Below are 12,705 nucleotides of genomic sequence, written 5' to 3'. Positions count from 1 at the left end.
CTATATATCTATAAAAGTGAGAATGTGTGTGAGGGCAATACCTCAACTGGTACGCTCAACGAATTTTTGATCTACAGACATGAAACTTGGTATATAGGGTATTCAGACACGTGGAAAACCTTTTACTCGGTTTTTACCTGGAAAAGGGCTTGCTAAGAGGTCAAAATTGAAAAATTAGTTCACTGCGGTCATCGGATTAGTATCTGTTTCTCATTTTTTTTTTTTTTTTTTTTTTTTGCAATTTCACCCCAAACAAGGCACATTGCCACTTTGATGTAGGCGGCTACTATAAGGGACACAAGCTACAGGGGTACTATGTGAGGAGTTGGGCAGCAAGATGCCGGTTCACGTTACACTTGAACTTCTGCATGTCAGTACAGTTGGGGAAGCAGGAACTCGGCAGGGAATTCCAAAGTCCAGCGGTTCTGGGGAAGAAACTACTGGAGTAGAAAGCCACCTCGATATTGTTTTGGGACTGTATACAAGTAATCGTACGTTTTGTCCATTTTGTTGTGAACATCCTCTCCAATTCGTGTAGACTTTGGCTCGTTAAATTGTTCTGTAAATGCTTTAACTCTAGGGTGTCGCCATTCTTACTTAATTCTTGTCCTATGCGGTACTGTTTCCTCAAGCTGCCAGGATTTAGGGGTCATATTGAACCAAAACACTGTTTCTGTAGGTGATACCCACACCTCTTGGCATCGGCTTTTATAATTCTATGGTTTCGTTCTACGATACTATTTCTGCTCGACTAATAGGATGCTCTATAATAGTGCCTGACATTCCATCTATACAACATTTCCCGAAATATCTCCAAACGGAACATCGCTCCATTGTCCATCAACACCTCTTCGACTGGTCCATGCTAAAAGAAAACATTTTCCAATTCTCTTGCGATGACGTCTGTTGCTTCTGCTCGAATCTCACTCCAAATGGCAAATCTCCACTGGACCACAATCTACCATAGATATGTATACTCCTCCTTTATAATGGGTGACGTCAATAGACAATTATAACCAATCGACGAAGACTTGGTTCATGAATGGTTGGTGATCGTCCAACATTGATCACAGTTCCTAACTACGTTTTTCACAGTATCTCTCGTCACTTCCGGGTAGACCTTCCGCACCAGATAAAGCGTTCTTTCTAATCCCACGTGGTGTAGCTCATGCAATTTCTTCACTTTATTTTTCACATGCTGCTATAATTGTCCCTTCTGGTTGAAGCTAGTTTTTTTTTTTACTCTAGTCAATACGGCGGTCTTATTTTCACAAGAGGGCACAATCCGGCTAATTTTGTCAACTTTTGTATATTAGTCGCATATACATCTATTGCCTCACCCATCCATTGCATTCTCACCAGGTTTGCATAGGCGGAAAAAATGCCTTCGGTGAACGCAGCCTTCAGCTTAGCCTCCATTTTCTCTGCATCTCGTTGATCTTCCTCTCACTCGGTCCTGGATATGAACTTAAACTATATCCGATGGTGAGGCCACAGCTTGCGGACTTTGGGGAGTGTTGAACCACCCATTTAATTGCCATTGCTCCCAGATCCACTCTGACTATGGGTTAAATAGAAACGGACTAAAAAAAACAAACAAATATATTCTATTAAAAAATATATTTTCTTCAAAATCACTGGATTCGGCATTAAATAACCTGAAAAGGGTTGATATGTCGTAAAACAAAAACCAACCAATCCTCTCACTCACACCTTTAATGTAGGTAGTGGCCTATTTTCTGTCATTGCTGACATAAGGGGGTAAGTGTTAATGCATCAGTCGCCTCATTTTCATTTCCCTGCGGGAAATACCTCGCGTAGTGTCCTGGCTCGCTACATCCACAACAAGCTATCATACATGGTGCGTTACAATCTCTTGCCATGTGAGGGTCCTTACAATTATAGCATTCGCCACTAAATGGTTTCCTTATCCTGGGTCTTTCATCAATCTGTCTAGCTTCTCTTTTCAGTTTACATTTCACAACTGCTGCCACTTTCAGGGTCTATGTGGCTGAGAGCACCCTGGCAGTTGAAATAAGTTCGCTAATTGGCAACTCTTTCACATTTGGTAACTGCTGTAGTGCCGCAAAAATATTTTCTACGAATCCATTCACAAAAGTGAGCCTTATGACCTGCTTTCATCCTGCTAGCTTAAATCCGGCTAATTCTGCAAACTTTTGTAAATTAGTCGCATATACATCTACTGCTTCACCCGTTCACTGCATTGTCACAAAAAAAAATTCGCAGCCTTCTATTTTTTCTACATTTCGTTGATCTTCCTCTGTTAACTGAAGATACAGTGCTAAGGCATCACTTTCCAAACATCATGACATAAAGCTTGCATGTCATGAAACTGTTGCAGTGTTGTCACCAGCTTCACTTCACAGTAGTTGGCCGAAATAGCTTGTAAATTAAAACACTCACGTGTTACTTATCTCCTACTCTTGGTTCTGATGTCAATGAATTCAACTCCACCACTCGTCACTCTGCTGCCAAAAATTTCACACCAACGTTCGACACTCTGCTGTCTAAACTCTCAACTTCAAAATGCGATTCACTGCTCAGAAAACCTCAACGTCCAAATCTAAACTCCACAGTCTCTCACAGGCTTTTTTATTATTCTTAACCAAAGCATATCATTTGCATATCACGTGACAAATTTAACAAACATATAAAGAGAACAGTGGCCATTATTTTTCTTTCTTCTCCATTCTTTCTGTCTGGCCCAGAACAGGTATGTACTAGTTTTTAACAGCTTGTATTTGGTAACATTTCAGACCACATATTCCCAGACCAAATAAGATCCTCTCATCACGGTCAACGCGCTGGCTCATATGATAAATGGTGCACATATTCCAAACTAAACCATTTAATTACAGTGTTTGCCTTTGCTTTTCAGAGCTGCTGCTGATATTAACATTTCTTTCCTTTTTCGTTTTAACTTGCTTTCAATATAATTTTTCCTCGTCAATTCAATTTGAAAAGCTTTCCATTTTAAACTTGTATACTTTTCCTCATCATCATCCTCACCCCTATCCCCTATCTCTTTCTTTCTGTCTTTCTATCTATCTATCTATATTTATGTCTATTCATCTCCATCTACCTACCTACTTATCTATTTCTCCTCTCTTTCTCTTTCTCTCTTTCTCAGAATAATTTTCTCTTAATCATTCGTGTCTATCTATCACGTTTTTTTTTTCGATATATTTAGTAAACTAGCAGGCCGCCTGACGTTGCCCGGTCATAAAAAAGTCGATAAATCTTATATTTTGATTAATTCAGATTTCTTATTTATTATAAACAGAAATACCGTAAGTATAAGACGTCACGTTAAATTCCTTAAAAAATATAAAGTAAAAAAAAAACAAAAAAACAAATAAAAAACGGAAATAAACTGAGACACGCGCATTCGAGTATTATGTTTTTCTAAACAGTTCACTTCTTGAAAAGTAAAAAAAAAAAAAATATCCGTGCTGAGATCGAAACCAAAACCTAAAAACAGCGAGTCAAGTACGATAATCATGAGGCTAGCTTTATACGATCTATAAAAAAAATTTTCAAACTTACTTATTCTTAACATAAGGAAGATATCATGTTTCACGACAGCGTATGCGCAGTCGTGAGATAGTTTTAAAAAAACATAAAAATCCGACGACCGCAACGTATTTTTTTTACCCTTTAGCGGCCCTTTATACCGGGTAAAAAGGTATTAAAATGTTTTCCACATGTCTGAGTAAGATATATACTAAATTTCCAGTCTGTAGATCATAAACTAATCGAGTATATAGTTTGAGAAGTGCCCTGGAACATTCTGACATTTATTGATATTTTCTAATCATTTCTCTTTTCTCTTTGCATTGTTCAGATTTTTAAATGCGATTTCAATTTAATTTGAATAACACGGCTTTTCATTTTTAATTTAATCATTCCTTCTCCCTGCCCTTTCTCTCTCTCTCTCTCTCTCTCTCTCTCTCTCTCTCTCTGTATATATATATATATATATATATATATATATATATATATATATATATATATATATATATATATATATAGTAATTTATAAAATATATATGGCGATTAAGCTACACTGAATATTCCGCGTTTCATCCACTCGAGGATTCTTCAGGCTTATGCGTATAAGCCTGAAGAATCCTAGAGTGGATGAAACGCGGAATATTCAGTGCAGCTTAATCGCCATATATATTTTATAAATTACTAACTAGCTCTACCTACGTATTGAGCACTTTTGATGTAAATACTTAAAGTTTACGCATAAATTTATACTTTTGTATATTAATTTTATGTAAGTAAACGAAGTAGTTATATATATATATATATATATATATATATATATATATATATATATATATATATATATATATATATATATATAATTTAAAAAATCTCTGAGGATCGTTCACCGGCCATTGCTTGAATCTTGTCCACCGAAAACGTGTTTTATATATAATATACTAGCAGTTCAGCTCGGCTTTGCTCAGTACTTGCTATGTACTGTTCATTAAAAAGATTAACTCATTTATGGTAGCTTATATTTAAAATTTCAAGTGTTTGGATTCAAAATTAACGAAGGAGTTTGGTAAAGTTTTCAGAGCTCAAATCGATGAACTTTGACCTCTTGACGGCCAAATTTCTGGCTGAAAACCGATTAAAAAGATTTTCCCAAATCTCAATACCCCCTATGTCAAAGCTTGAGTCTGTAGACTGAAAATTCACAGATTGGTTTGGTAGGGAAATGTACACACACAGACACATACACAATCAATTTCACTTATATGCCCTCAAACAGAGCAATCAACATCTCTCTTTCTCTCTATCTATGTATCGATCTATCTATCGATATATCTTCATCTATCTCTCTCTCTATATATATATATACCTCTCTCCCCCCTCTCTCTCTCTCTCTCTCCCTCTATCTATCTATCTATCTCTCTATCTCTCTATCTATCTACTTCCCCCACCGTGTCGATTTATCACAGTTTTTGATAAATTTTGTAAAAACATTTTCTTTTCTTTATTTTTCTTTTCAGTTGTATTCGACAATAAATCATTCGAACACCCCAAATATCGTTCCGGTGAATGGACCAAAGAACAGACCTTACAGAATTTCCTGGATGCCCTGGACACCCCCGGCGCCCCCGACGGCAAAGTGACCGAAGAGGAATTCCTAACCTACTACGAAGGCGTCAGTGTGACCATCGAAGACGATTCCTATTTTGATATGATGATGCGTCTTTCGTACAGCCTCCCGCCAAAAGACATGTCGCATTAGTAGTTATAGATTCGTGGATTAAAAGTAATTCCGAAGAACATGCTTGTAGCACAGAAGTTCTTTTACTTTTTACAGATTTTATTTTAGCATTTGAAATAGAAAAGCATTCTGTTACTAGCGTTTTTATTTTTCAGATTAGAATTTCGTTCGTCTTGAATATTTGGACTGATGTTCTCATCTTGAGTGTTATTTTTACAACGTTTTGTAGCAGAGCGCATATGAGCGCGTATAAAAAATAGCAGCAGCAGCCGAAGGCTGGATGGCAAGCGATTGTATTAGCAGCAGGAGCAGAGTTTAGACGCGTATGCAAATTGGCAAGTATGCTCGGGCTTGCGTCTACAGAAAAAAAAAAGGATACCATGACGACGAAGGAGACGGACGTGTAAAGGGAAAGCGAGAATAGGCTGGCTGTGCCCAGCGTGAGTTTGGAAGTGGAAACGATTATCAGGTTAGATGGACATGTGGCAGCGAGAGATTTATTGAGTGTTGTCGAGACTGGAGATTAACAGTAATAAATGCTTTTGTTAAAAAAGAAAAAAATGCCGACCTGGATTTTTATTTTTTTTTTTTCATGCAATATTACATAATATCTGACCTTATTAAAATGTATATTGTCAAACTCAGGAATCTTTCTGTCGAACACGGAAATGTGCACAGAATTTCGAACCTAACTTTATTTAATCCACGGGGGCAGCATTCTCTCGTTCCGTCAGCCATGTCCCTGTAGAAGTCATATGCAACTCACAATTGTATTTTGATTGTTGACTTCACTAAGAATTAAACCTTCAGCCTCCAGAACATAAAACTGATTTTACTAAGTACTTTATCCACTACGCCACGGCTTCTTTGGGGCCTGACATTAAGAATAAAGTACATTAGCTTGTTTAGCTATGCAGTTTACATAGCTAAGTTAAATAAATACAATTCAAATATTTGAAAGATAATCATGATAATTTAAACAAAAAAATACATTTAAATAAAAAATGGTTAAAAAAAAAATACATTTAAATAAAAAATGGTTAAATATTTTTAGCAAATGGAAAATAAATAATAAACAAAAATGGCAACAGAAGAATTGTAAACAAATTGGAGTCTGAATGAAGAATTTACAATAACAAAGGTTGGCCTTATTTGCAACACGCAAAAAAAAAAGATGACGCAATCAGGTTCGGAGAACAAATAAACATTTTAATTACATTAGGTTAACTTCCTTGGCCTTTTGGTCAAGATCAAAGTGTAGTATCTTTCCGGCAGATGCTGCAAGCTCTGACTAGCTCTGACTAGCAAAGACCAGATGTGGGGGCAACCCCACATGCCTGACCATTAACCAGCTCCCATTTCCCACCTCTCGGGAGCTGGTCCCCTTTTTCCCTTCCCCCTCTCTTCAATCCTCACATTAAAAATCGGCCTTGTGCCTAATTTGCTCGGTGGGGGAGCAAATAAATATCATCTGTTCTTCAGATGCTGCACTTAAGATAATTTGTACCAGTCAATGAAGGGGAAACCCTCTTACTGGGACAATTATTATTTTTGGTAACCAGAGTGCCCCCTTTTTGCCTACTTTTAGGGGAGCTGGTTTTTACCTCACATTAAAAACGGCCTTGTGCCTAATTTGCTCAGTGGGGGAGCAAATAAATACCATCTGTTCTTCAGATGCTGCACTTCTATTTCTTGTTCTCTTTCGGTGGGGGAAAAATCCTTCACGACTGAGACAATTTCTATTTTTGTACCTTTTCTCCACATTAAAAAACGACCCTGGTGTCTAACTCTGTCCCGTGGGGAGGCATAGTAAATAGGTACATTAGGTTAACGATTGGATTTAAGAGAGCAGTTGGTTTTTAGCTACCGAGAGATTCGCTCGGCGATAGATCATCACTTTATGTTCTGGGACTTAATAGGACGCTACAGCCAAGACGTAAAAACAACTTGAAAGTGCGACTCCAAATGACATGCATCCGGGATATAAAGACATTTCAAACGTAAAAAAAGATATGCGTTATTTGTTGTTAAAAACTATAGCTTGAATGTTTGCGGTTGAACTGTTGTTTATTTAATTATGTCCATGTTTTGTGGACTGGAGTTAGTAGCCCGTTTGAAAGAACCGTCTACGCCTATATGTTGTTGTTCTTTTATTAAACTGTTTGTGGGATATTTTAAACACACACACACACACACACACACACACAGACACCCTCGTGCACACGCATTTATACGTGATACGCAAAAAGTTGGATAGATGTATATAAAATGTATATATAAACTACTATGACAATACTGCTTGTATATTTAATACATACATAATTATGACAAGCACATACAAGTATGTAACAGTGTTAAATGTTACATGAACAATTATTTACATTATACATACATTTAAAGATACGCTTTTGCGGCGGTATATTCAACACTATGGCGACATAGCGCACGTATATTATACATACATAATTAACACGCATATCAAACAAGTGTTCATATGCGTGTGTAACACTTATTCGGCAAGAAAAGCTTGAAGATAGAAATGAAGAAGATCGGAGGTTACATCAGTCGAAACGTTGTGAAAATAATACTCAAGATGAGAACACTAGTCCGAATATTCCAAATAAGTCGCATGAAAAAAATCGTCATCTCAAAAATTCAGAAATATGATTTTTTTTTTTTTTTTTACAAGTAAAAGAAAGTTTAATAGCTTTTAAGCGTAAGTTAAAGGAGTTTGTTTTAATATCGTGATAGTGTTTAAAAGTGTTTAACCCTGCGTTAGTCCCATGGGGTGTTTTGCCGCCTTAATTTTGCTTCATCGCTCATAATTCCTAGTTGGCAACTTATTTCTTTTCCACCCTCCCAGTACTCTCCTGACTCAGTGAGAGTATAGCACACGCGTTAGAGCGCAGTTGTATCTCAGTTTTCCTTGGGGGTGAATCAGATTGAAAGGTAATATTTTGTAATGAAATCATATTCATTTTTCTTGTCATTTCAATTTATGGAAACATTTTGTCTCTACATTTGAGAACACAAATTCATTTTTCTTGCTTTTTTAATTTATGAAAACATTTTGTGTTCATCATAGATATTAAAAAATAACACTACTGGTTTATCCTGTGGGTATTTTTCAAATAAATGTGATCTAAATCTAAGATTTTTAAATTTTTCCTTAGTTTTATCAATTATTTTATTGTATTATTTTATATTAATATCGACGAGATACAAGTGATTCTAACCGTTCAACGGGAACTGTAGATATATATATATATATATATATATATATATATATATATATATATATATATATATATATATATATATATATATATATATATATATATAAGTAAATTCTTGGTACAACAAAATGGAAGGAGAAATTTCAGAGGAATCATAATTTAATTTAAATACCAAAGAAACAACAAAAAAAAAACGGGCAGGTGAAATTATTAAAATTTTCTTAAGGCCTTATCGTCTGACCCTCTAAGAGGAAACGTCAGAATTGTAAATTAAAAACTAAGAATCGAATGAGGAAAGAGGGGAATTTGGTTTCAGTTGGAAGACCAGTGAGAAAAAAAAAATTATAATCTCACTGTTCAGGTGGTTTTAAATCAGTAAATATTTCCAACTGATGTAAATATTTCCAACTGATATATATATATATATATATATATATATATATATATATATATATATATATATATATATATATATATATCCTGAACCAACAGTATTTGACAAAATAATATATATCCTGAACCAACAGTATTTGACAAAATAATAACACTATAAACATGTTTGTATTGGAGTGTATACACACCCCATGGGACTAACCATGTTTGAAACTCCCAGGTGACTAACGCAGGGTTTAAAATAAACCAGCACCATATACCAACAGCATACTATAGTGATAAATGTAAGTAAAACGAAAAATAATCAATGTCCATAAAATCTTAGATTATACTATTATTTTGTGGGGGACATTGTGTAACGTGGTACGCCTTCTTTTTAACGGCGTCTTTACATTTTAACGGACTCAATACGTTGTAGACTCTGTCGCAAAGAAATAGAATAAAGAAAAGAAACTTAACTCACTTTCTTTTTTAACAAAAGCCTTTATATCTGGTATTTCCAACAACGCATTTTTTTTTAATATTTAAACAGTTTAATTCATCTTTACCCAGCCAGATGTGACTATTCGTCTTTGCTGTGATGCCACCCACGCGTCTCAAACACATTTCAAACCCCACTTCGCCGAACACTTGTGTCTCGAAGACGTCCTTTTCTGCTCTCTCATTTCTCGAAGACGTCCTTTCTTACTATCTCGTGTCTCGAACACGATTCTAATTTTTTACGTCCTGAACACGTATTGAATACGCGCTTTTCTGAACACTGGTCACGTCTCGAATACAACTCCTCTAAACACGTCATACTTTTTCTCTCGGTCATTGTAATGTGTGTGTGTGTGTTTTTTTTTTGTATCTGCTGTGACGTCACATTGCGCAGACAGCTATGTCATTTGGATATGCTATACTCTGCTGCTGCTGCTGCTGCTGCTGCTGCTAACAGCGCTAGAGGCCCTGTTGCACTTGTACCTTACTTTTATGGTTCTCGTGGGGAGACACGTAGAATCGAAAATGCGTTATTAAAACATTGTTGCGGCACAATGATAAATGCTCTTTTGTGGGAGCTGGGATTCCCCACTGTTGAGAGGCCCTGTGCCTGATTTTTATGGTTCTCGTGGAGAGGCAAGTAGAATCGAAAAGTCGTTATTAAAACATGGTGCGGACAGCTTGAATGGTGCTGATCTTTGGAGATATAATATACGAAATTAAAATCAAGCATATCTTAGAAACCAAATCTGATGAAATTTAAAAAAATTTCAACTCATCAGGCAAAACTTATTGTAAATCAAGTAGAAAAAAAACTGACATCTGAATAAAATATTTGTTTCTTCTTCGTTATGATAGCGAAAGAATCCGACAGACGCAAAATTGAGTTTTCATTTTTATTAAAAACTGATAACTATTTACTTTTTATGTCAGTTTCAACCAAAAGCAATGTTATCTAAGTAATTGTGATGTCGCAATTAGTTAATATTACTGCATTATTACATAAAGCATCTATTTTGACAAACAGATGATTGCGTGACATCCACCATTAATTGTAAGCAGACGGAATGACATACTTCGCCTGATTTGACGCTGTTTAATTATCCATAAACTTGAAAGTTATTTCGAAAACTATTTTTATTAATAATTACTTTTCTATCATCGTATTTCTTCCGTAATTTTAGGATATACAGGGTGACCCAAAAAAACGGGCCCTATTATAATTAATAAAGTGTACACGGGGCCCGTTTTTGGGGTCACCCTGTATTACTAGATTCGACATAACAATTAAGTAGATAGCATTGGTTTTACCTAAAAAAATCAATATTTCGATTTTTGAATTTCGCTATTATAACTAAGAAACGCCAAATATTATGAAACATAAAACCTGTCTAAATTATCTCCCCTTCTTTTATTCTCTTGATGAAAAAGCATGTTTTTCGGAATTACTTTTGTCTTTCAGTGTTGTCAATTAAATAAAGGTATCTCCATTCGTCATTTATGGAAATCGTGTTATTGCGGATAATTTCGTTACTTAATTGACTAGGGATTATTTATTGCGTATTATGATTATTATTATTATTTTTTTTTATTTTTTTTTTTTTATTATTATTATTATTATTATTATTATTATCATTATTATTATTATTATTTTTATTATTATTATTATTAATGATGTTATTATTATTATTATTATTATTATTATTATCAAAGTTCTTTAATTGTTGTTGAAATAGGTTTCTCAGTGACGAGAAACGATTTGTATACAATTTGAATGTTGTCCATAAATTGTTTATAAACCGTCGAATCCGAATGTATTGTCCACGTTTTTAAAATAATATTTCTTATTCATGTCAATTAGTCTTGTTTATTTTATTTTATTGGAGTTCATTGAGATGAGAATTATTGATTAATTTTATTTTATTGCGGACTATTATCCTCATCTTTTCTTAGTTGTTTCACGACGTTTCACCAACTATTCCTCTGGCCTCCGTCAGGTGGCAACCGCGACAGATAGGAACTTCAAATCTCCTGACTGCATTCACTGCAATTACTGCCTTCCGTAGTTGTTGTCGTCTCACTAGGTTTTGGACAACAACTACGGAAGACAGTAATTGCAGTGAATGCAGTCAATAAAATAAAATTAATCAATTAGTCTTGTTTATTTTTATGCTGCAACTACACTATAATAGCGAAATTCAAAGTTTTAATATGGAATTTCAAGGCAAACTATGGTCTCTACTTAATTGTTATGTTACAGTAATGAATATATCCAAAAATTACGAAAAACAATGATATAGAAAAAAAGTTATTAAAGAAAATATTTTGGACGAAAATTATCGAAAATAAAATGTTTGGCTAAAAACAACACCGGAAAGTTCCAAGTGGGTAAAAATAGCGTGTAATCATTGGCATGTTTTTAAAATAAATTGTGCGTTAACAATAATAAATTTGATTTACTTGCCTTGCTTTTAGTATAACTGAGTTACCGCTCTTGTTATTATGTCACGTGTTCTCAAAGAAATATGGTGAGGGTTATTTTAACGATAAAGATCGAAAACTCATGTTTATTTTTTTAATAATGCGGTAATATTTAAGTACTTCTGACATGCGAATTAAGTAGTATTTCATTGCTTTTAGTTAAAACTGATTCACAAAGTCATTGTATACCATGATTTTTTTAATCGATTTTTTCGTTCTCCGAATTTCGCTTTAATAGTGTAGTTGCACAATTTTTTCTCTTCTTCATCGTAAAGAAAGCATATTGCTACTTGGACATAAGAACTATTATTTGGGATTATGTGTAACAGAGAGCTGTGGGGATTTGAGTTGCGAGATGTCTGTTCACAATCAATTTAAACTTCTGCGTGTGAATACAATCAGGGAAGCAGGTAACAAGTAACGAATTCCAAAGATTAGCAATCCGAGGAAAGAAGTGATTAGAACACAAGGTTTTTCGGTATCTAATTACCTCTGCAGTGAAATGGCGGAATTTTGCTGTAAGACGAGTTTGACATGAGTATATTCGTTGAGGAGATACAAGTGCAGTGAGTTCATCAGAGCACGTTCCCGTAAAGTACTTGTAAAACAGGCAGAGGGATGCAACATTTCAGTGATGCGACAGGAGTTGGAATGTGGTTGATGGTGTGTGGACTATCAAATTAGAGACTCTTTTTAAAATCCTAAGAGTGAGAGACTGTTGGTAGATGCATCAGCCCAGATGTGGCAACTATACTCGATGTAAGGGCGAATGGTGGCTTTGTAGCGATACAGGAAACCCTCAGGTGTTAGCAGTTTTCTCAGAACGGTAGACGGAGCCCAACCTTA

At 35.1% G+C, this 12,705-nt stretch overlaps 1 protein-coding gene across 1 annotated transcript in view; it reads left to right on the top strand.

The window, feature by feature from the left end:
* The window catches only part of LOC145249758 (calcyphosin-like protein), a 105,992-nt gene extending 98,372 nt beyond the window's left edge, over window positions 1-7,620 (top strand). Inside the window, exons 2-3 of the mRNA XM_080111678.1 lie at window positions 5,049-6,491; window positions 7,096-7,620. Coding sequence (XP_079967804.1) covers window positions 5,049-5,290 — 242 coding nt within the window. The 3' untranslated portion in view covers window positions 5,291-6,491; window positions 7,096-7,620. The remainder of the gene's footprint in view (window positions 1-5,048; window positions 6,492-7,095) is intronic.
* Window positions 7,621-12,705: the final 5,085 nt, after the last annotated feature.

The sequence above is a fragment of the Euprymna scolopes genome, chromosome 28, assembly GCF_053919585.1.
Source record: "Euprymna scolopes isolate OS-2025 chromosome 28, ASM5391958v1, whole genome shotgun sequence".
Lineage (NCBI taxonomy): Eukaryota > Metazoa > Mollusca > Cephalopoda > Sepiida > Sepiolidae > Euprymna > Euprymna scolopes.
Note: the sequence above shows the minus strand (reverse complement) of the source record. Positions and strands in the feature narration are given on the sequence as shown.